At 41.7% G+C, this 25113-nt stretch overlaps 1 protein-coding gene across 3 annotated transcripts in view; it reads left to right on the forward strand.

The window, feature by feature from the left end:
- Positions 1-25113, forward strand: part of LOC140495730 (connector enhancer of kinase suppressor of ras 2) — a 577745-nt gene that overhangs the window by 476600 nt on the left and 76032 nt on the right. For all 3 annotated transcript variants that reach the window (XM_072594776.1, XM_072594774.1, XM_072594775.1), the window contains exons 15-16: positions 17816-17864; positions 20775-20947. In XM_072594776.1, coding sequence (XP_072450877.1) covers positions 17816-17864; positions 20775-20947 — 222 coding nt within the window. The remainder of the gene's footprint in view (positions 1-17815; positions 17865-20774; positions 20948-25113) is intronic.

The raw sequence follows: 25113 nt of genomic DNA on the forward strand, positions 1-25113 counted from the left end.
ACACAGACACAGGGAGAATGTGCAAACTTCACACATACAGTCACCAAAGGCCAGAATTGTACCTGGGTCCTTGGTGCTGTGAGGCAGCACTGCTAACCACTTAGCCACCGTGCCACCCTAGTTACTAAATTATGTTTTCTGTTGACAGATTAAATAAATTCCTCAAATTCGATTTTCACCCTCACTCCTAATCAACGCTTCCATCACATCATCATAAGGAGAGACTGGAGAGGCTGGGGCTTTTTTCACTGGAGCATAGGAGGTTTAGAGGTGACCCTATAGAGGTTTATAAAATCATGAGGGGCATAGATAGGGTGAATGGCAGGTGTCTTTTCCCTCGGGTGGGGGATTTCAAGATTAGGGGAGCATATTTTTAAGGATGTGAGAGACAAAGTTTTTACATAGAGAGTGTTTCATATATGGAATGAACTTCTAGAGGAAGTGGTGGATGCGGGTACAGTTACAACATTTAGAAGATTCTAGATTAGAGTGGTGCTGGAAAAGCACAGCAGGTCAGGCAGAATCCAAGGAGCAGGAAAATCGACGTTTCAGGCAAAAGCCCTTAATCAAGAATAGAGGCAGAGTGCCTGCAGGGTGGAGAGATAAATGAGAGGAGGGTGGGGGTGGGGAGAAAGTAGCATAGAGTACAATAGGTGAATGGGGGTGGGGATGAAGGTGATAGGTCAGAGATTTTGGATAAGTACATGAAGAGGAAAGGTTTGGAAGGATATGGGCCAAACTCAGACTGGTGGGATTAGCTTAGTTTGGGAAAATGGTTGGTGTTGGCTGGTTGGACAGAAAGGTTTGTTTCCATCTTGTGACTCTGTAAATGCACATCACAGAGTTATCGATTGCATGATTGTTTTCTTCAGTTGTGTTCAAAATCTTGGAGAACTATTCCAATGGATCATTGTGAAATTTTAACAAAGAGGACAAGTTCTGGACCAAGTTTGGAAATCAAGGGTCTAATGTTCAAATGGACCAGCGTTTGGCTGTTCCTTTACTTAAAGCCAGGTTGGGATGGAGGTGAGGAGTTTATGCAAAGGGGGGGATCTTTATGAAGCAGTAATATACACTTAATTGCCTTGGGGCATTGACTCGGTGGGCACTACCTACATGTCTTATGCTGTGTTTTTGAATTATATCAATGAATCCCTACAGCAGTGTAGTGGCATAGAATCCCTACAGTGTGACTCATCATGGATGCAAAGGGCATCAACTGATGATTAGAATTAGAATCCCAACAGTGTGAAAACAGGCCCTTCAGCCCAACAAGTCCACACCAACCCTCTGAAGAGTAACGCACCCAGACCCATTCCCCTACCCTATTACTCTACATTTCCCCTGACTAATGAACATTAACTCCACATCCCTGAATATTATGGGCAATTTAGCATGGCTAGTTCACCTAACCTGCACATCTTTGGACTGTGGGAGGAAACCCACAGAGACACAGGGAGAATGTGCAAACTCCACACAGACAGTCGCCTAAGTCTGGAATCAAACCTGGGTCCTTGGTGCTGTGAGGCAGCAGTGCTAACTACTGAGCCACCATGTCACAAGCTGTCCAGGGGATACAGCAGTGTGGTGTCATTAGCAGTGGTGCTAAAGTAAACAAATTCCACCCCCATTGGTCCACATATGCAATGGATGTTTCATCTCATGATAATTGGGCAAAAAGTGGCTAAAAGTCATAAGACGACTGGGTCTAATGGGTGAATGGTTGCCACTCAGTCACTGAAAAGCCAATTGCAGACCACTCAGAGGTAGCTTTACAAGTAACACCACTTACTGCCTACTTAAGGGCTTCAATGTGGTTGCTGGTGGGCAGGCCCCTCCCACTGGTAGCATAATTACAGATTGACCACGTGGGCAGACATCTGCTAAATTGAATGTGCCCCTGACCCTTAGAAATGCATTAAATTCAACCCTTAGATCTAATTTTGATAAGAGTGTAGTGGAGTAGGTGTAAAAGCCTTACAGAATGTTGTCACTAATCAGTTGAGGACTCGTTCTTACTACCCAGTGGTATAGAGCTAATGAAGTCAAGCTATTATTGTTTTTAGGAAGTTTAAAACACGGGCTTCAGGCCCAGGATTGGACTTGTAGATTTGACACCATGAAATCAGACTCGGCTCCCATTGACATTCATCCAGTCTATGTTCCAATCATTGCTGGGAGCTACGTGTATTTTTGCCATTCTATAAAACAGTCCCTTAATGGAGTGTCAGTAACAGGAAGAACAAAGACTAATAAGATTGATCCCTGTTCCATCTGGTTCCTGCTTGGCACCTGGCCAGCATGGTCTAGCTGAAATTTGTAGTTGACTGTCAAGAACTGGGAACACATACCCATGAGTTGAAGACTTCCACAGATCACCCCAGTCCAGTTCTTAACCACTGTTTTCTGAGACACTCACCAACAATCTGCAGAGTGTTTATCTGTGACATTTCACTTCAGTCTCTTGGATCCAAGCCCAATGACCTGTAACATTAACTCTGATCTAGAGTATCAGTGCAAACCCTCTGTACTTACCTTGGTCATAGGCTCCAGTGAAGACATTTTATTCTTTCTGCCATAGAGCCCAGTCTCTGGTCAAACACAGAGGGCTTTCAACATTCACCACATGCCCATTGAGCTTAAATTTCAGCTCAATAATAGATATGATCTTTTAACATTTTGGAACAGTGATTTAAAATCATAAACATTTATAATATTAAAGTTTTGGAGAAGATTTGTAGCTCGGGTGCTCGAACAGAACCACAACAACTTATAATATTAGTGTGTGAAAGTCCCTGTCCCTGGGGCAATAACTCCACTTGGCTTATCTCCACCCTGACATTCCTCCACGGCAATCGCAATTCCTCTACCCTTCCCAGCTCCTCTGACCCCACACTCATGTACCCTGCACTCCTCTGTCACCACAGTCGGCTCACACCATTAGCCCTCTCCAACCTTGCTGCTGACAAAGTGTATTTCCTTGCACTTGACCACCTCAAGCCATTTTGTCTCTCTTCAATCATTGTAAATACCTCTGTTAGAGCACCCCTAGTCCATAAAACTATTCTTTTACTTCAACACCCTTGGTTTTAAGAATTTGGGGTTGCCCTGAGTAGCACTTGGTTTTCTTTAGAAACCTTTATCTATATGTTGGAAATACAGACTAGCCATCTTTAATCGCGTTGAGAACGAAACTCATCCGCCTCTTCACAATGAGTCCAGATGCTCACGTAGTAACCAGCGCCTAGCAAATTGCTCTCCAGTGACACTGCTTTCGAAATGCATTTTCATTCTTGCTTTACTCATTGTCACATCGAAGGGTCAGAAAGGAGATTTTGTGCAATCATGCAGGTCTATTAACTGAGTTTCACAGTCAGATGTGAATGAAAATTAATGGGCCAAATCTATTTTTTTGTGTGTGTGTAAGGTCACCGATTCATTGTAACCTTCGGTGCCTTGAGGTGTTGTTTTCCTTTGAGATGGATTTAAAGCAATTGCTTGGTGCCATTGATTTGCATGGAGCCTTTGTAAATTTTAAGTGTTTCAATCTGTCGGCCTATTCTTAGCCTCGCAGGTTTTTGAAAAAAATATATGTATACAGAATGATTTCATTTTGAGTTTCATTTGGTGAGTTAATAATTGTTTTCGTTAAAAAAATGAATTTTTGATTGTATTATCACAGAAGACAAATGTAGAGGGATTTCTACAAGCAGTTTAAATTGGCATTACTTGGGTGTATCAGTTGAACTCAGCTTTTGCATGAGATGCCATAGCACATAGTGGAATTGGTGTACACGGAACTGAGGTCCTGAATATTGTCAGACTACTGTCAAGTGTCTAAATTCAACTTACCTATAATAGGAGAATTTAGATTAACTTACTTGTTGTATTTAGTCCCAAAATTTTCTTTCAAGAGATTGTCATCTTTCTTACCATTGACAGGAATTTGCCCATTAAAATAAAGCTGTAATGTGTGATATATTTAATTGGGAGTCCTTGTATTGAATGAACACAATAAAGAGCAGTAATTGTTGTGTTGCCAATGTTCAATTCTCTGAACACAACAAAATAAGCCCCAGCATTAATTATTTTAATGTCAACAAACACTGCATTGTACACAATTTTTCCTGTGAAGCCAGTTATTGGAGAACTTCAAAGTCAACATAAACTGGTAGGGAATGAAGCATGTTCTGAGGCAGATAGTCCTATCATTGTCTGGATTGTACCCATTTTTTTTAAGGTATTCAAAATTTTAGAGAGAATCTAGCTTTTTAGCCTTCAAGGGATTGGAATCCTTTGATAGGCACAGGTCTCCCACAACGATGCCAGCCCATACTTTACCAATTGGCCCAGCCCTCACCATTGCCATTATATTAATGCCAGGACACTGATTCCAATGAAAACACATCAAATGAATATGCTCTCGCTGTGTCAGTTTAATCATTTTAGCACTAAAAAAATCTGAAAATACAAGTTGATATCTGTCATAGCAGCTTTTAAAAAAAAAGAAATACTTCGACAGGAACTCTGCTGATCTTGCCCAATCTGGTCTATAGGTGACTGCAGTGCCACACCTAGCTGGTTGGTTGCCTCTTCAATGCTCACTAAAGTATCCTGAGCAAGCCATTCAACTGTACCAAAGCATTCATGGTGAAAGGCCACTACTGCCTTCTCAGAGCCACCTGCGATGAACAGCAAGGACTGACATTGGCAGTGGATGCTCATTATCCAAGGATGAAAAATTTGTAAAAGAAAATGAATGGTCTCCATCACTTACAACATACTGAACCCCCATTTGCCTACATTTTCACAGAATCAGAGAGACTCTGTGGATCTTTAACAATGAATAGACATGGTCCCGGGATTCCAACCCACATTCCCCGGTCTCGCCATCTCCACTGGGGGAAGTGGTATCCCTTGGTCCAACTCTCCACCTTGCAATTGCCATGTGATCTAGCCAGCTTCTCAATAACTCGTGGTCCATGGGCCATCAGCGGAGTCTGGTTGTGGGAACCTTTTGAAAGATGACTTCAAAAGATCTTAGCCATGGCCCCCACCCATCTCAAATGGCCTATCATGCCAACTCCCAGCATTTTGATACCCAACTCCTAGCTCTTCCATGCCCATTCACTCAGTATATAATCCACACAGAACCAATGAACCATAGCGACAATTTCATGCAAAGAAAAAGTTAAAAAAACAGCTGTTCATAACTTTCTTTAAAAATAGCTACTGTTACTACAACCTAATGAAAGTGTCAATGAGCCAAACCTTGCAAATATCAATATCACTGTCCCAATAGTGATAAAGTTATGAACAATTGCCTTGCAACTTCCGTCATAAGACTAAATCCTGGGACTGAAACAGTTTTGAAAAGTAAAACCATTGATTTCAGAACTTAGATATTGAAACAAACAATGAAACTTAAGAGAAGTTCCTTTTGACAGAGCAAGAGAGACTTTTTAAGTTGTTGAAATCCTAAAGACTCAATGAACCCACTCATGCTGCAGGTATTTTATTCACTCATGGCATGTGGGCATCGCTGGCTGGTGAGCATTTATTTCTCGCCCTTAGTTGCTCAAGGGAAGGTGGTACCGAGCTGCCTTCTTAAACCACTGCAGTCCATGTGCTCGGTTAATCCACAATGTCTAGAGGAAGACAATTTTAACCCAGCGACAGTGAAGGAACGGCAATATATTTCCGAATCAGGAGGGTGAGTGGCTTTGACAGAAACTTGCAAGTGTTGTTGTTCCCATGTACCTGGATGCCCTTCTGGATGGCAGTGGTCATGGGTTTGGAAGGTGTTGTCTGAGGATCTTTGGTAAATTTCTGCAGTGCATCTTGTAGATGGTACGCAGTGCTGGTACTGAGCATCGGTGGTGGAGGGTGTGGATGCATGTGGATGTGATGCCAATCAAGTGGCTGCTTAGACCGAGATGGTGTCAACCTTGTTGAGTTTTGTAGGAGCTACACCTATCCAGGCAAGTGGAGAGTCGTATTCCTGACTTTTACGTTGTTAATGACGGATAGGCTTTGGGGAGTCAGGAGGTGAGTTACTTGCTGCAGTACTTCTAGCTCTTATAGCCATTGTGTTTATGTAATGACTCTGTAGAGTCATAGAAATGTACAGCGTGGAAACAGACCCTTCTGTCCAACTTGCACATGCCGACCAGATATCCGAAATTAATCAAGTCCTATTTGCCAGCACTTGGCCCATATCCCTCCCAACCCATCCTATTCATATACCCATCCAAATACTTTTTAAATGTTGTAATTGTACCAGCCTCCACTACGTCCTCTGGCAGCTCATTCGAAACACGCAGCACCCTCTGCATGAAAAAGTTGCCTTTTAGGTCCCTTTTAAATCTTTCCCCTCTCACCCTAAACCTTTGCCCCCTAGTTCTGGATTCCCCAACCCCAGGGAAAAGCCCTTGTCTATTTATCCTATCCATGCCCCTCATAATTTTATCAACCTCTATGAGGTCACTCCTTAGCACCTGACACTCCAGGGAAAACAGCCCCAGCCTTCTTAACTATCCTATTGACCTGCGACTCTACTCTCAAGGAGTTATGAACCTGCATTCCAAGGTCTCTGTCCTGCAACGCTCCCCAGGACTTTACCATTAAGTGTATAAGTTCTGCCCTGAGTTGCTGTACCAAAATGCAGCACCTCGCATTTATCTAAATTAAACTTCAGCTATCCCTCCTCAGCCCATTGGCCCATCTGATCAAGATCCCATTGTACTCTGAGGTAAACTTTTTCGCTGTCCACTACACCTCCAATTTTGGTGTCATCTGCAAACTTACTAACTATACCTCCTATGTTCACATTGAAATCATTTATATAAATGACAAAAAAAAGTGGACCCAACACCAATCCTTGTGGCATACCACTGGTCACAGGCCTCCAGCTGAAAAGCAATCCTCCACCACCACCCTCTGTCTTCTACCTTCGAGCCAGTTCTGTATCTGATTGGCTAGTTCTCCCTGTATTACATGTGATCTGTGATGTGGAGGTGCCAGGTGGACTGGATTGGACGAAATTAAAAAATCATACAACACCAGGTTATAATCGAGAGTGGAGTTCTGGAAAAGCACAGCAGGTCAGGCAGCATCTGAGGCACAGGAGGATCAACGCTTTGAGCAAGAGCCCTTCATCGGATAACTAGCTACTGATGAAGGAGCAGTGCTACAAATGCTAGTACTTCCAAATAAACCTGTTGGACTATAACCTGGTGTTGTGCAATTTTTACCTTGGTCCATGGGATCTGACCTTGCTAACCAGTCTGCCATGAGGAACCTTGTTGAATACCTGACTGAAGTCCACATCGGTCACATCCACCCCACTGCCCTCATCAATCCTCTTTATTACTTCTTCAAAACACTCAATCAAGTAGTGAGACATGATTTCCCATGCACAATGCCATGATGACTATCCCTGAGCAGTCCAAATACATATAAATCCTGTCCCTCAGGATTCCCTCCCACAACTTGCCCACCACTGATGTCAGGCTCACCTGTCTATAGTTCCCTGGCTTCTCCTTATCACCTTTCTTAAAGAGTGGCACCACGTTAGCCAACTTCCAGTTTTCTGGCACCTCACCTGTGACTAGCGATGAGTCAAATAGCTCAGCAAGGGGCCCAGCAATCACTTCCCTATCTACCCTAGAGTTCTAAAGTACACCTAATCAGGTCCTACAGATTTATCCATCTTCATGTGTTTTAAGACATCCAGCACTACCTCCTCTGTAATATGGACATTTTTCAAGATGTCACCATCTGTTTCCCACATTTTTAACCTTCCATGTCCTGCTTCACAATAAACACTGATGCAAAATACTCATTTAGTATCTCCTTTATCTCCACATAAGTTGCCTTGCTGATCTTTGAGGGGTCCTATGCTCTCCCTAGTTATCCTTTTGTCCTTAATATATTTATAAAATCCCTTTGGATTCTCCTTAGTCCTGTGTGCCAAAGCTATCTCATGTCTTCTTTTTGCCCTCCTGATTTCCCTGTAACTTATACTCCGACTGCCTTTATACTCTTCCAAGGGTTCACTCAATCTCTGCTGTCTGTTCCTGATATATGTTTCATTTTTCTTGATAAAAACCTCAATTTCTCCAGTCATCCAGCATTCCTTATACCTACCAGCCTTGCCTTTCACCCTGACAGGCACATACTGTCACTGGAATCTTTTTATCTCAGTTTTGAAGGGTTCCCATTTTCTAGCCATCCCTTTACCTGCAAACATCCACACTTAATCAACTTTTGAAAGTTCTTGCCAACTATCAACAAAATTGATCTTCCTCCAATATAGAACTTTAACTTTTAGATCCTGGTTATCCTTTTCCATCTTTTAAAACTAGTAGAATTATGGTCGCTGGCTACAAAGTGCTCTCCCACTGACACCTCAGTCACCTGCCCTGCCTTATTTCCCAGGAGTAGGTTAAGTTTTGCACCTTCTCTAGTAGGTACATCCACATATTGAATCAGAAAAGTTTCTTATGCAGACGTAACAAATTCCCCTCCATCTAAACCCTTAACATTTTGGCAGTCTCAGTCGATGTTTGGAAAGTTAAAATCCCCTACCACAACCATCCTATTATTCTTACAGATAACTGAGATTTCCTTACAAATGTATTTCTCAATTTCCCACTGACTGTTGGTGGGGGAGGGGAGGGAGGGGGAACATTAAGCTGCCAGTCCTGTCCATCCCTGAGCCACATTTCTGTAATTGGTATGATATCCCAGTCCCATGTTCCTAACCATGCCCTGAGTGTATCTACCTTCCCTGTTAGGCCCCTTGCATTGAAATAAACACAGTTTAATTTATCAGACCTACCTTGTTTCTGCTTTGTCCCTGACCGCCTTGACTGTTTGACTTGGTTCTTTTCCCAACTGTACCAGTCTCAGATCGACCTCTTTCCTCAGTGTCTCCCTGAACCCGAACCCCACTAACCTTTCTAGTTTAAATCCTCCCGAGCAGCTCGAGCAAATCTCCCTGCCAGTATATTAATCCTGTTTCAACTCAGGAACATTCCATCCTTCTTATACAGGTCACTTCTACCCCAGAAGAGATTCCAATGATCCTAAAATGTGAACCTTTCTCCCCTGCATCAGCTCCTTAGCCACGCATTCATCTGCTCTGTCCTCCTATTCCTACCCTCACTAGCTCACAGCACCGGGAGTAATCAGATATTACTACTCCTGAGGACCTCCTTTTTAAAATTTCTGCCTAACTCTCTGTATTCTTCCTTCAGAATCTCATCCTTTCCCTTCCTATGTCATTAGTTCCAATGTGTACAATGGCCTCCTGCTGGGCTCTCTCTCCCTTGAGAACATTTTGCACCCTCTCTGAGACATCCTTGATTCTGGAACCAGGGAGGCAACACACCATTCTGATTTTTCACTGCTGGCTGCAGAAACATCTGTCTATGCCTCTGACTAGACAGTCCCCTATCACAATTGATCGCTTGGAGCCTGATGTACCCCTCGTTACATTAGAGCCATTCTTGATACCAGAAACTTGGCTGTTTACACTGTAGTCCCCTGAGAGTCCATCACCCCTATATTTTCCAAACGAGCATACTTGTTTGAGATGGGGATAACCAGAGGAGATTCCTGCCTCCCTCTTCTACCTTTCCTGGAGGTAACCCATCTACCTGACTGTAACTTCATTTTTTTTCTCCCTTCCTATATCTGCCATCCATCACAGCCTCTAGCACCTGTAAATTCCTCATTGTTTCTAACTGCCACACCAACCTATCCATGCAATCTGATAGGATTAGCAACCAAAGACACTTACTGCAGACATAATCATCAGTAACATGGAAACTCTCCCTAAACTCCCATATCCGATAGGAAAAGCACATCATTCTACTAAAGGCCATCTTTGCACCTTAACAATCTATGGAAAATAGCACAGTCTTCCTGCTAGAAATAAAACACTGCTCCAGGCTAACTTAGTACCTATATTTTATATTTTTAAATTTTAATCGAGACAGACTTCAATAAAACATATAACCAAAAAGAACCCACTCTACTCACCACTAAAAAAGACAGCAAAGCTACACTTAAAAACTATGCACTTAGCTGCTCCTGCACTGTGAGCTCTCCCACACAGGTTCCTCCAAGGTCAGCTGTGAATTTTGCCGTTTGTTCATTTTTCTTAGACACACTTCAATGTCCAGAGATTCTTGAACTCAAACAGCAAAGGCAGCAGCTCTGCAGATACACTGATGTGTCAGACAGCAGTGAAGGTTTCTTTCCCTTTCTCTCACAGCGATCATGTAGTCACTGCCTTTGTTCTCTTCTTCTTTTTTTATAGTGCCGTTGTTTTGATTTTTTTTCTCCAAAGTTCCAAAATAACGCAATAGCTTATAAACAGTAAGCACTCCTCCTGGAACTCAAAGAAATCACTTCCTGCACCTAAAATACCTCAAAAAAGGAGCAGCTCTTACAGCCACAATTTTTTCCCATCCTCCATCTTGGATTACCCAGAATCCAGTTGAGTTTCTGATCAAGGGTAAGGATGTTGATAGTGGGTGGGCTTCAGTGATGGTAACACCATTGAATGTCAAGGAGTGGTGGTGAGATTGTCTCTAATGGTCATTGCCTGAAAAAGTTGCCCCTCAGGCCCCTTTTAAATCTTTCTTCTCTAACCTTAAAATTATGCCCTGAAGTTTTAAACTTCTCAAACCAAGGGAAAAGACCTTTGCTATTTACCTTATCTATTAGGTCAGGAACTGAATGGCCCTGGTGGAACCTAAACTGGGTGTCCGTGAGTAGGTTATTGCTGATAGCACTTTGGGTGACATCACTTTATCACTTCCATCATTTTACTGATGAACAAGAGAAGACTAATGGGGCAATAATTGGCAAGGTTGGATTTGTCCTGCTTTTGGTGTACATCACAAACCTGGGCAAAATTTCCACATAGTCCCTTGTTTCACATTGTTTTTCTGCATGGGGATTATGAACATTGGTCTCCAACCAAAAATTGAAGACATGAAGACAACTTTATTGAATTCATTCAAGTGTTCCAGTGGTGGATCCCTCCCTGCTTAATATCTCCTGATGTCCCAAATACTCTCATTAATTCACGCTAACCTTTCAGAGATGTTGTAACTGGAGCAACTGGCTGTGTAGTGTGATACACTTACTAACATAATGTAAAAAGGCAGTTAATATGGGTGTAAAGTGACTAAGTTTGGTTGGATTTAGAAAGCTTCCACAGCATATTTGATTGTTGCCTTATTTTGTTTCCTATACATAAAGGTATGCATTCCAAATAATTAATTGAATCACAAAAAAAAGACACATTTGGTGTTTGATTTTCAAAACAAATTATAAAGCATTGCATCTCCTTCCTGAGGTTGGGAGTTTCAATTTCTGACTGTTTCACTATCAATTGAATAGGAACCTAATGATAGGATTAGTTTGTGTGTGTAGAGGACTAACCCACTGGGCAACAATTGTAATGGCAAATGCCTCTCCATCCATCAGCAGCTCCATTTGATACAGTTGACTTGCTTGTATACTGTTGCTGTACACCCGAAGTCGTTTACATCACAGACACTCAAAAATAAAGTCATGTCCTAGTTATATATTTAGATATTCCAGCATCCTTGCTGCCTGCAATTTGGTGAATGGAATGAGCAATTCAAAGTTCGAGGTACATGACATCACACACAAGTTTTCTTTTTATTCAAACTCATAGTACAGGCAGCACCAGGAAGACTGGCATTTAATGTCCATTCATTGTTGAGAAATTGTTCATAGAGTCATACAGCATGGAAACATACCCTTTGGTTCAACTAGTCTACGATGTTCATTAATCTCAAACTAAACTAGTCCCACCTGCTTGCTCCTGGCTCATATCGCTACAAACCTTTCTAATTCACGTATTTATCTAAATGTCTTTTAAACGTTGCAACTGTACCTGCATCCACCACTTCCTCTGGAAGTTGATTCCACACACAAACCACTCTTTATGTAAAGAAGTTGCCCTGCATGTCTTTGTTAAATCTTTCTCCTCTCCCCTTTAAAAGATGCCCCCTAGATTTGAACCTTGTACTTCAATCATGGCAGTTTATTTGATGAAGGTATTCCGACAGCTATGTTTAAGAGCGTGTGCCAGGATTTTGGCATCATGACCATTTAGGAACTGTGTTATATATTCAAATTGTGATAGTGTATATGTCGCAGTAGTTGTTGAAGATGATGGTGTTCCGTTGCGTAAGCACCTAGGTGATGGATGTTACAAGTTTGGGAGGTTCTGTCTAAAGAACCTTTCGTAATTGCTGCTGTGTGTCCTGTGGATAAGTTGCAGTGACGTGCACAGTGTCCTAGTGATGAAGAGTGTTGATAGCAAGCCAATAAAGAGTATCTCATTGCAATCCAGTGCTTTCTAACCAGTGAACTTGATTTGAGGGGTTGGGAGGTAAACCGCAAGGAGAGAGTAAGATGCTGGAGGTCAGAGTCAAAAAGTATGGCGCTGGAAAAGCGCAGCAGGTCAGGCAGCACCTGAGCAGCAGGAGAGTTGCCGTTTTGGACATTTCTGATGAAGGGCTCATGCCTGAAACGTAGACTGTCCTGCTCCTCGATGCTTCCTTGACCTGCTCTCCTTTTCCAGCACCACACTTTTTGACTCATATGAGAATGACCAACCATTGAACTCTTTTAGTAACCGTATTTTATCTGATGGAACAAATTTCTGATGCAAGGATATTCTTATATGCTGTGACAGGTTTGGACAGCGTTAATGTTGCCACATAATGATGCTAACAGTTGAATGGAGTTTAGCTTGACAGCGTGACGGATGTGTGTGGTAAGCTGTCCAGCAGCTTTCTGTGAAGAATCATGGATAATTTCCACACTGTTTGCCTTTGTAAAAGGAAATAAAACCCCAGGACATAAACTTATATCCAATGAGATATTGCTGACGTGTAGTCGCTGGTATAAAATGTGGAAAATATTGCTATTTTCTTGTCTAGGTGATATTGTAGGAGTATATAATATTGCTAAGTACTGCTATTCCCTGTTGTATCATTTGATTTATGTAAGCCTTTCTAATATTCATGAATTCTACTTAAACTCAGTCAATACAGTACATTATTTTTAGGTGGTCTTTTTGTGACAAGACAGAAAGCATTTCAAGCTGTCTGGAGAGCATTTGATCAAAGGAATATTGAAGACCAGCTGTGAGATGATGTACATCACACACAAGTTACTTATTTTTTATTGATGATCTACACTGCTTGGGGGTGGCTCTAAAAGGTCCCAACACTGGACTCGTGTTGCGTTCATAACGTGGAGAATGTACTGTTTGTGATATAAATCTTCCCTCAGTTCTGTTTTTGAGTGCATTTTAAGGTTTGTCCTTAAACCCTCTTGTAGGAATCCGTTGTTCTTTGGAAACATACATATTCTCCAAAGCAAGCTAATGAGTGTAGCCGAGTGCAGGACAATGTTCTGCAGAATTATATGGAACTTACAGCTCAGGTAGGGCAGCACAGTGGCTCAGTGGTTAGCACTGCTGCCTCACAGCACCAGGGTCCCAGGTCCAGCCTCGGGTGACTGTCTGTGTGGAGTTTGCACGTTCTCCCTGTGTCTGCGTGGGTTTCCTCTGAGTGCTCCGGTTTTCTCCCACCGTCCAAAGATGTACAGGTCAGGTGAATTGGCCATGCTAAATTGCCCATAGTGTCAGGTATATTAGTCAGAAGGAAATGGGTCTGGGTGGGTTACTCTTTGGAGGGTCGGTGTAGACTTGTTGGGCTGAAGGGCCTGTTTCCACACTGTTAGGGAATCTAATCAAATTACTTGGCACATTAATGTCTGAGTTTGTACTCCTCCGTCCTATATGATCAGCATATCTTTCTATTCCTATCTACCGTGTGCACTTACATTTAAGGGTAAGTTAGATTTGCCTCAATCAATTGCAGACAGAAAAGGCTCGATCTTTGCTTAGCAATAATTAATAATAAGTTCCATATTCTGATCGGACAGCCATATTTTGGCTATAGGACGTTTCTCCAGAATTTCTTGTTGGATTTATTCGTAAATAGATTTATATATTCCCCACAAGTGGAAAATCTTTATAAATGCTAAAACTTTTCCATTGGTGGTTGCAGCACAAATGGAGGACTTTTTTAAAAAAAAACTTTTTTTTTAAAGTCCATTTTTATTTTCATGGGATATGAGTGTAACTGGAAAGAGCAGCTTTTGTTGCTTATTACTGCCCTTGAACTGGAGCCGTTTCAGATGAAATGTAAATGTCAGACCAGGCTTCCTTCCCTACACAGTTCAGTTGACGATAGCATCTTAGCCACCATCATCAATGATGTCACATTAATTTCAATTATACCCACCACCATGGTGAGGTATGAACCCATGTCTCCAGAGTATTAGCCTTCTCCTCTAAATTACTAGTCCAATGATAGTACTGTTACACCATTATGTCCATATGCTGTTTGACGCAGAAAAGCTAATCCCACTGCTCATAACACTGCCTCTTCCTTAACTTTAAATACGTATTCCAGTGCATAGGCACAGTAGGATAAAAGTAAAGTTAAAATACTGGAATTATTTTACTTCATTCCTGCTTTTAGGTAATTAGAATTATGAAGTTGGAATTGATCTATGACAGTTGAGCAAAATAGGCTTTTAGCAAATTGGCGGCCCGTTTTGCAGAGTGCCCGGTTGTGAACGGAACTGGTGGCAGTATAAAACCAGCTGCCAATTTACCATGAGCCCATTTTAGCCAAGTCTAATTTCACCCGCTATATTTTTAAGTTTGTATGCAAAGTGGCAATTTCCTTTAAAAAGAGCAGTGTCATCATTGAAACAGTAAATAGAGGTCAGGTCATCTGCTGCTCCACTGGTGTCACATGCAAGTGATACACTCATTCTCATGACATGTTCTCATGCAATTTAGGTTCCCTTATTTAATTTCCTGAAGAAGGGCTTATGCCCGAAACGTCGATTCTCCTGCTCCTTGGATGCTGCCTGACCTGCTGCACTTTTCCAGCAACATATTTTCAGCTCTGATCTCCAGCATCTGCAGTCCTCACTTTCTCCTCCCTTATTTAATTGTCAAGCACATCATGCTTGATGTGCAGTCTTTAATCCAGCTAATGGAGTTTTTGCGCCAGAACCTCACACCAAAACTTCAAGCAGGCATCCCACTTACAGGGCCAGGATTGTGGCCCAGATCTTCACCAGGGCAATGTATCATGGTGAAAAATCCCTGGACATTGGAAGTACCACCCCCATACTCATCTCATCTAGTTTTCAAAGGTGCTGGATTTGTTTCAGCCTGGGATTCATCAGTCACAAAGTCAGCAGTCCAGTGAAGCTACTTCCATATAAATGGTGAGATAATATCTTAGTGATATTGTCACTTGACTGCTAATCCAGAGACCCAGATAATGTTCTGGAGACCTGGGTTTGAATCCTGCCACAACAGATGGTGGAATTCAAACTCAATAAAAAATCTGGAATTAAGAGTAATGATGACCATGAATTGACTGTTGTAAAAAAAAGGTAAAAACAATGACTGCAGATGCTGAAAACCAAATACTGGATTAGTGGTGCTGGAAGAGCACAGCAGTTCAGGCAGCATCCAACGAGCAGCGAAATCGATGTTTCGGGCAAAAGATGAAGGGCTTTTGCCCGAAACGTCGATTTCTCTGCTCGTTGGATGCTGCCTGAACTGCTGTGCTCTTCCAGCACCACTAATCCAGTATGCTGTAAAAAAAAAGTCCCATCTAGTTCACTAATGTCCTTTAGGGAAGGAATCTGCCATCCTTATCTGGCCTGGACTACATATGATTCCAGATCCATAGTGATGTGCTTGACTCTCAACTGCCCTCTAGTCAAATAGGGATGGGCAATAGACAGCAAGACATTCCTGTGAATTAATTTTTAAAAAGTCCCTATTTGGTATTCCCACTGTCTGGAAGCAGAATGCACAGAACAACAGAGTCAGAGTGGGTCTGTTTTCGGTGCACTCCCTTTGGAAAGACAGAGTCCACTTTGAAGAACTGAATAAGGCCCCAGGACTCCTGTGGGGGAGTCAGGTTCAGGTATTCTTTGAGGGGAACATGTAGTAGCATTTGGGATTATTAAAAATTGAAAAGGTTGAGCCTTAAAGATATATGGAGAAAGTGAGGACTGCAGATGCTGGAGGTCAGAGTCGAGAGTGTGGCACTGGAAAAGCACAGCAGGTCAGGCAGCATCCAAGAAGTAGGAGAATATTTTCAGGTGAATTTAGGTGGGGGTGAAAGGTATTAGTGAAGTTGATGAACTGTTCAATCTCGCCTTGGGAGCATGAGGTAGCACCGATACAGTCATCGATGTGACGGACGAAAAGGTGGGGGGTGGTGTTGGTGTTTTCCTGCTCCTTGGATGCTGCCTGACCTGTTGTGCTTTTCCAACACCACACACCCAACCCGAAAAGATAGAAGTGTATTAATCTTTTTTAGGCTCAATCTTTTCTACTTATAATCTATATATAGATATGGCCTGGGAACCTGTCAAAGAAATGTCTACATCCATCAAAATGTCTTTTTGTGAATGAGAGAGGTTTTTTTCCAATTGAGTGAAATCTACAATCTGAAACTTTTCCCAGTGATGCCAGAAGGCACAGTGGGCAGGACTGGTACAGCGAGAGGTCTCTGTGGTATGTATTGGGTGTCTCAGAGAAAGGAGGAGAGGGATGGGTGTGTTGGTGGACTGATGCATCTGGGGAAGAGCAAGACGACACCCTGTTGGAGGAGGGAAGACCCTGTTGGCAGCTTGCGGGTGCCTGAGCTTGTTAATAGCTGCAACACCTTCACCCGTCTCCCCCGAACCACCAACCACCCTGCCCCGAGTCTAGAGCACTTTCTGGGCTCGCACCTCCCCACCCACCACTGAGCTTCCAGTCAGCCTAAAAATCTAGGCCATGTGGAAAATTGACTTTGTTTTGGTCACTTATGGGCTACATTTGGTACATGGGTATATCAGCTTAAGCCTCACCCATCTTAAACTGAGGACTGTATGAATGGGAGGTCAGTAGGAAGGCCTCAAGGGTAATTTGATGGTTCTCCCTGCCTCCAGACTCACTGGCAGACAAAGGTAACGCTCTGCACATAATCTAATTGAACGACAGAGCAAACTCAAGGGGGTGAATGGCCCCTGTGCTTCAATTCAGCCGAGTGACCCCTTAAGGTCAGCTTGACAGAAACCTATGAGGGAGATAAATTGATTGTATTCAGAGTCAATTGTGGAAAATCTATCCCAAGGGTAAATTGTCTCACATGGAGGATCTTGAAGTGAGTATTTTCAATAAAATGTGCACTCTGTTTTCTTTCCTGAGTGATATTGAAAAGTGGTATTGCTTCTGATTGTTGATTTTTAGTATTGTAGAGAAGATGGTTGTTCCCATTCCTGATGGGTGCTGAATTTCTCAGGAGCATTTCTCAAGTTGGAGAGGTGAAGGATTCCCAGAGGTCACTATCAGTTTTTACACAGCCCCCTCCAATATGCACTTAATTCTTGAACCCTTCTCGCTCTCAAAAGTCGACAACCATGCCATCTGCACTAAAACGTAACTACATCAGTATCTGCACCCCTTTGCTGCAGAGTAATGTGCATTTAAATCTGAGAAAGAGAATTAATATGATGGATGAACTATAGAACATGAAATGAAACACATGGCTTATTTTTCAAATATGACAATTAATACCTTTTGTCATTGTGTCACATGTTATGTACCAAACTTCAGTTAATTGGCTAGAAATATTGAGTTATCCTGTTTGTTTGTTTTTCACAGTCTTTTCATTATGCTTCTTTGAGAGCAAAAACCAAAAAGAAAACGAAAGGTAAGAAATATGTCATTTTAAATCATTGAAAGTGACAGATCAAGTTGACAAAACTGTGTAAAAGGCATGTACGGTCCCTGGGTTTATAAATAAGTACTAATGCAAGCAGGTTCCGCTGCAACTTTACAAAATCACTGGTTAGACCACACTGTAATATTGGGCCTAATTTTGGCATAGAAGGGACGTCAAACCTCAAGAGGATGCAGAGGAAATTTACTAGAATGGTACCAGGGTTGCATGTGGTGAGACTAGAGAAATCCAGACTATTTTCCTCAGGCCAGAGAAGGTTACAGTAGTACTTAATTGACGTCTTCATCATTATGAGAGAAACAAGCAAGAGGATCAATAATCAAAGGACACTGATTTCAGATAATTGACCCAGGAACCAGTAGAATGTATTTTCCATGGTAGGCTGTAGGGATGTACAGTGGGCTGCCTGAAACTCTTGAGTAAGCAGATTCATTAATACCCATTGAAGGGGAGATTTGATCATTCTTGAGTGGGAAAAATATTCAGGACAATGGTGAAAGAACTGAGGGGGTAGGAATGGCTTTTTTCACACATCACGATTGGCAAATAGACTCCTTGTCTCCTGTACGATTCAATGATTCCATTCTTTAAATCTGAAAACTCGTGGATGGTCGTCCAGTTTCAGAAGAATAACTGAGCCTTTGTAGCATTCTGTTCTTTAAGCTAACTGTCTTTTTACAGTAAAACTTCATCGTGTATTACAATTGTGTAACTTATATTCGGTGATCTTCCAGGCTTTAGAGCATATATCTGCTTTTATCACTTTGTTTGCCTCTTGCAAAGGTTGTTTTGGATGCAGTGTTTGGGATTTCTAACTGATCAAGTCATTATTATTTTTGATCTGCTCTTCCTGTAGCCAAACACAAGTGGAATAATCAGTGCGATGAGATTGCAAACTAGCCCGTCCATAAAACGTACTGACAAGCCCGCCACTTCAATCATGCCAAACTCATGAATGTGGTCTGTTTCCTCTGCCCCCAGTCATACTCCATTCTGTACAATGCTGACCAATGAGTAGCCATGGCAGCCAACAGCTAGTCCCACTGCACAATATGTAGCGCTTATACAACAGACTAGAAGTTAAACTGTTTTTCATCCATACAAAATAATAGTGTGCTCCCAAGGGCAATGGAAGTTCTTAAAACAAAGCATCGATCGAGTGATTGTAGTCTTTTAAAGCTCCAACTGAACCTGTGTCTGCTGCCTTTTGAGCCAGTTAATTCAAACTTTTTACTGCCCTTTGTGTGAAGAATTACTTCTGATCTTGTTCCTGAATGACTATTCTCTGATTTACGTGTCCCCTGGTTCTTGATTCCCACTGGGGGAGATCGTTTCTCCATGTCTATTCCATTAAGTTCTTTGAACATTTTAAAACCCTCAATCAAATCGCTCCTCCATCTCCTATACTCAAGGGGATACAAGCAAAGTTTATGCAATCTCGCCTCATAAAATCCCCAGCTTAATTCAGGTGAATTCATGCCACACCTTCTCTAAGACAAATACACCTTTCCTGAGATGCAGCCTTTCAGATGGTGTCTGATTTAAGATGCACACAACTGAAGCATAACTGCCTCTACTTGAAATAAATCCCAACATGTCAGCTGCCTTTTTAATCGATTTTTGTGTTTGCTTGCTTTTTTTTCAGTGACCACATTACTATTGACATTCTTATGAGAATTAATTACCGTGTGGAGGAAATTATCACATTTCATTTACTTCCTTTTTTCTTTTAGCTAAAATTCATTATCACCTTCCAAGTGCAGGCGCCTTTGCAAAAATCAATGAAATTTCATAGGGACATGTGAAAGTAACAACCAATACTGGCAGTAAACATCAAAATGTAGAACTCTGCTCGACACCAGTCATGTTTGAATCTGAAATCTGCTCCGGCTTACTGCCTGTGACCTCCTTTACTTCAATCCTGAACGCTGTTCCATTAATTTTTCTGGGTTTTGCTTGATCACATAATCCTTTTTAACAGGTGTGAGGATTGCCACTTATTGGAATGCAATTACCATTTACTCCAGCCTTTACTGAAGAAGTATCAAGAAGAGGTATATTGGAATAATAGGTTTAATTTAACATCAGAAAGCAGAACGAGAAAGCCTAATAAACTGAAACAGCATTTGCCTTGAAAGGTTTGTCGCTGAGATTAGTGATGAATGCTTCATGTGCTTGAATATTCCTTTTTCTGCAATTTGTTTTGTATTTTAAGTATTCACCGACTGTCATTTCTGGCCGATGCAACATGCCATTAATCATACCTTCGTCCCACATTAACCAGCTTCCCATCTTTTCTTGGCTCACGTATTCAGGTGGTGAATGACTGTTGGGATTAGTTTGATTCTCCTAGTCCTACTGCCCGTCAAAAGATTGAGAGCCAGAGGGCTTGTGAAATGCAAGATGAGAATTTCTTTTCCACACAGCAAGCGGTAATGCACTGTCTGGACTTGTGATGGAGGCAGGTTCAATTGAGGTATTCGTATAAGCATGGGATGGTTATTTAAATCGAAAGAAGGTGCAGGGTTATGGAACAGGAATAAAATGTTCAAAAGGTTAGGGTAGACAAGATGGACCAAATGGCATCTATTTGCATTGTAACAATGCTGCGATTCTTTGACTCTGCCACACAGGTCAGTCAAACGTGGCTTGACTCCAGTTGTCATCTCTGTGATGACCTTCTGTGATGAGTAGGGTGGCATTTGTCAAGCCCGTTAGAATTTAAACCTTAAGGTTAGAGAGGTTAGGCTGTACTCCCATCAGGCCCTCACTATGTCCCTCAGTGATGTTGCTGCTGGATGAACATAGGCGTTGAAGTGATAGCCTCAAGTTCCATACATTCCTTCTCCTTGTGCTTTAATTTCTCCTTCTCCCCCTCAGGTTCTCTAACTGGTGGCAGCAGGCGACGCATTTCCTGCAAGGACTTAGGTCATGGTGACTGCGAAGGCTGGCTGTGGAAGAAGAAAGATGCCAAAGGATACTTCACTCAGAAATGGAAGAAATATTGGTTTATTCTAAAGGAAGCTTCACTCTACTGGTACACCAATCAAAATGTAAGCAACATGCTCCTTTCTTTGCTTTTGTATTGTCCGTGGGAGAGAAAAATAAATTTGAAGAGGTCACTGGGCAGAAAAGCTCGTTATCACTGGCATTCAAAGAATTGTCCCAACTTTCTGTCCCTTAAACAAAGGATGAAATTATGAAGCAAATACTTCGAAGTCCTTATATCTTTTTGAGCACAGATCTTGATAAATTACCAATACTTCCTGATTCACCCAAAGTTACAGGAATTCTGAGCACAATAATGTGGCAGTTTTGAAGTGGATGTGGAAAGTCAGAAATTTCCCTGACTCCCGTTTGCTGCCTTGAGGATGAAAATACATCCCGTTAGCTTTGTTTCTCTTTCTACTGATGCTGCCCGACCTGCAGAGACTTTCAAGCATTTTCTGCCCTTATTTCCCAATTTTCGGCACCTGCTGTGTTTGTTTTTTTTATTCAGAAGCCGTTTGTTGCTCACGGTCCCTACCATCAGCTTAAACTTTTGCTGCCATTTTGTGGTAGTCTGGGGGAAGAAGAAAATGGCCATCCCTTTTGTTTTTAATTAACAATTTAATTCACCCACAGTAACAATGGCTCGCTTTGTCACCTGACTCTGCTTTGCAGAGGGTAAAACGTTGCAATGGGTTTGATGTTACCCAGCAGTCTACCACAGAGTTCTATAGCAATATCTGAGAATTCTTTAGCAATATCTGACAGCTTGATTTTTTAAGAAGAAATTGTTCACCTTGCGCATTCAGGTAACACTTTTTTTTAAAGAAAATTGGCAAGTATGGTCGTTTCTAAGTCTGCAGAAGTTGTTCTTGTGTTTTATGTTTGAAGTATTGAATTGCTGTGGTGGTTACTGTGCCTGAACAAAGATACATGTTCAGAGCAATTGTCAGTAAAGCTGACAGCACAATTGTGTTTAAAAGCCTGTCTGGAAGTTGTGGTTTTGGCTGACTCTTTCATTGTGTGGCTTTTACTGTGGTGCCTGCTGCACTGAGACCCTCATCTTTCTAGCTGCTTTATCTCCCTTCCACCCCTTTAAGGCAAAGCAGTATTTTGTCTTGGGTCTAGAAAAATGTGACTTCCCTGTTTTGTTTGATCTGTACCACCCGTCCTGCATGCATGCCAAATGACAAAACGTCACTATACTTTGTGTCAGAACAGGAGATTAAAAAGGAGGCTGCTTGAAATTTTGAGGGTGGAGAAGGGGGGAAGAGTTACTGTAATGGACAAGGGCTTAAAGAAGGAACTGAGGGAGTTGAAGATCTAACCAGCAGCTGAAACAACCAGTCAAAGCAGTTAGGAAGTGATACTAAGATATGCAAAATTGCAGAGGTAGGATGAATTCTTCATCATAGAATCCATATAGTGTGGAAACATGCCATTTGGCCCAACAAGTCCACACTCACCCTCCAAAGAGTATCTCACCCAGACCCATTCTCCTCCCCATTACCCTACATTTCCCCTGACTAATGTACCTAACCTACACACTCCTGAACACTACAGGCAATTTAGCCTGGCCAATTCACCTTGAAAGAATTTGTGAATGGGAGCAAACATTTTAAATTCAGTTTACAATTATTAAATAGGGTAGTGGCTGAGGTTGGCTGAAAAGCATGAAGTGTTAACGAGTCAATCTGAAAATTGTTTTCTAAAACTCATGCTCAAGTTAGTTTGACAGAAACAGCTGTGTTTATTCTCTCATTCACACCTCATTGCAGTGTAATATGTACAAGAGCAAACATCAGTAAATAACACCTTTTGTGAAAATTCTTTCTCATCACCTCCGTATTCACTGACTGTTCTTTTTCCTCAACAGTACACAAAATTATGGTTCTCCTCGGGTTTATTAAATTCTTTAGGGGAAAAGTGTTCTTGCTATTTCTTCAGTATTGCCTAGTTCTCTGGTACTCTGGAGATAGCAAAACAGCAAATGCTGCATTATCTGTAATTCCTTGTTCCAGAACAAAATACAAGGTCGAGATGGCCATCACCCACACAGGGAAACTGCATCCTCACCAATTTAATATGTGCGTGGTCTTTAATGATCAACTCAGTACAATGACACTCAAAGCAAAATATTGTGGACGCTATAAATCTGAAACAAATCGCAAGGAGTGCTAGAGAAACTCAGCAGGTCTGGCAGCATCTGTGGAGAGGTAATGTTTCAAGTCCAGTATGACTGTTCTTCAGAACACAGAACTACCGGTCACCAAAGTCAGTGACAACACTTAGTTTGGGATCGGACTTTGCCAACTGAGCTTTGATGACTCTGAGGACTATTGGATTCAGAGATAAATGTGCAACGGAGTTTCAGAAGACATTGTGAAGGCCTTGCTGCAAATAGAAGAGGTGTTTCTCATGAACTTGTACAAGATCCGGAAAGCCATGTTGGCAAGTTAACTGGAAGGCACATTTCTTGTTAGAGTCAAGAGAGTGGTGCTGGAAAAGCACAACAGGTCAGGCAGCATCTGGGGAGCAGGAGAATCGACATTTTGGGCCTTCATCAGGAATCATGCCCAAAACGTCAATTCTCCTGCTCCTCGGATGCTGCCTGACCTGCTGTGCTTTTTCAGCACCACACTCTCGACCCTGATCTTCAGCATCTGCAGTCCTCACTTTCTCCTTGCACGTTTGTTGCTAGAGCTAGGAAAGCAGAAATGATTGAAGTACTAGAACAGCATTTGCGTTCAATGGAATTAGAAGAGAAACCCGGTACTACAAGTAGTGAGATACCACATTCAGTTCACATTGAGCTACAGTTAAAGCAGGTTAAGCACATGGGAAGAATGAAGAAGTATAAAATGACAGAGAGACAGGAAGAATGAGCATTGAAATTTATTTTAAAAATACAGGAAATGGAAACGAGAAGTCTAGAAGTTGAATTGCCAAGGGAAAGGAAACAAGCTTAAACTAAAAATAATGCAGTTATGAGAAAAAAGCCAGAGATAAGGAGAGTCTTAATGGGGAAAACCCTCATCATGGTTTAATGTTGTCAGGAAATGTTTGTTATTACAAAGCCTTGAGAAGAAAGATGAGGAAATGTTCTTCAGTTCATTTGAGAAAATAACAACCTAAAGGAGGTGGGTGAAGGAAAATTGGACAAGTTCAAGGTAAAGCACAGAAAATGTATGCTTCCCTGTCAGAGGAGGTTTCTGAGGATTATGAGCCTTTGTTCCTCAGGTATGCAGGCAAAAGGTTTGCAATTAAAGGCAACAGCCTAGATGAAGCTTTATGGAATTTGAAAGGGTTAAGCAAAGTAATTTTAACAAGCACATACAAGCATTTGGAGCGGGAAACACCAATGAAGTTTCAGAAATAGCATTCTCTACGAAGAATTTCAAAATTAACTCTTTTGCAATAAGAACCTATTCAGAAGATCAATAGGTCGCAACTGCTGGACAGGCAGTAGTAATGGCTGACCATTATGAGCTGATCCATAAAACTAAATCGTTTTTTCCGTCACCGTCATAGATTTGAAATAGATCGAAAGCAGGAGGGTAAAATGGGGGCAAGTAGCCAAGGTAAGGAATGGACAACAGGGAATGCACTACAGAGTAGGAAGGGAGGTGCTGAGGATTATGGGTGAAAGCAAAAGTGTTTCCATTGTTAAAACAAAGTGGGACACATTTGTTGAGAGCAATGGAAATTGCAAGGAAAGCCCGCAGGACTTATTGGGTTGAGTTGAGTGATTCTGATAATGGAACTTAAATAGGAAATGCTGTGGAATAAATTGTAGCTTCAACTATGATGAAGGCATAAGAGGTAAACACTGCTGTAAGGGCAGGAGAAGTGAGGAGATGAGAAAGAAACCATTTTTGTCAAGAAGGAGGATGACCCTTTTCTCTTCAAATAATGCAGTTCAATTCATGACGACATTAATGAACAACAGAACTAAGCAAACTCTTTCACTGCAAATGGATTTAGCTCTTCCTTCAGAGAAAGTTCAATGAAAGGCAAATGTTAAGAAACAGCATAAATGGAGAGTGTATCCTGGTTTCATTGTGCAAAGTGCATTTGGGGTGTTATTTGTTGTCTGGACCAGTCATAATAGGAGTAGGTAAAGACTTACACCTGAGTGAATGATTTGGTTGGAGCATTGTCCATAATCACAGAAACTCTGAGTGAGTTTATAGAGATAGGAACAGTAATAAGAACAGGCTGTGGGTATTTT

This window comes from Chiloscyllium punctatum, chromosome 25 (genome assembly GCF_047496795.1).
Source record: "Chiloscyllium punctatum isolate Juve2018m chromosome 25, sChiPun1.3, whole genome shotgun sequence".
Taxonomy (NCBI): Eukaryota; Metazoa; Chordata; class Chondrichthyes; order Orectolobiformes; family Hemiscylliidae; genus Chiloscyllium; species Chiloscyllium punctatum.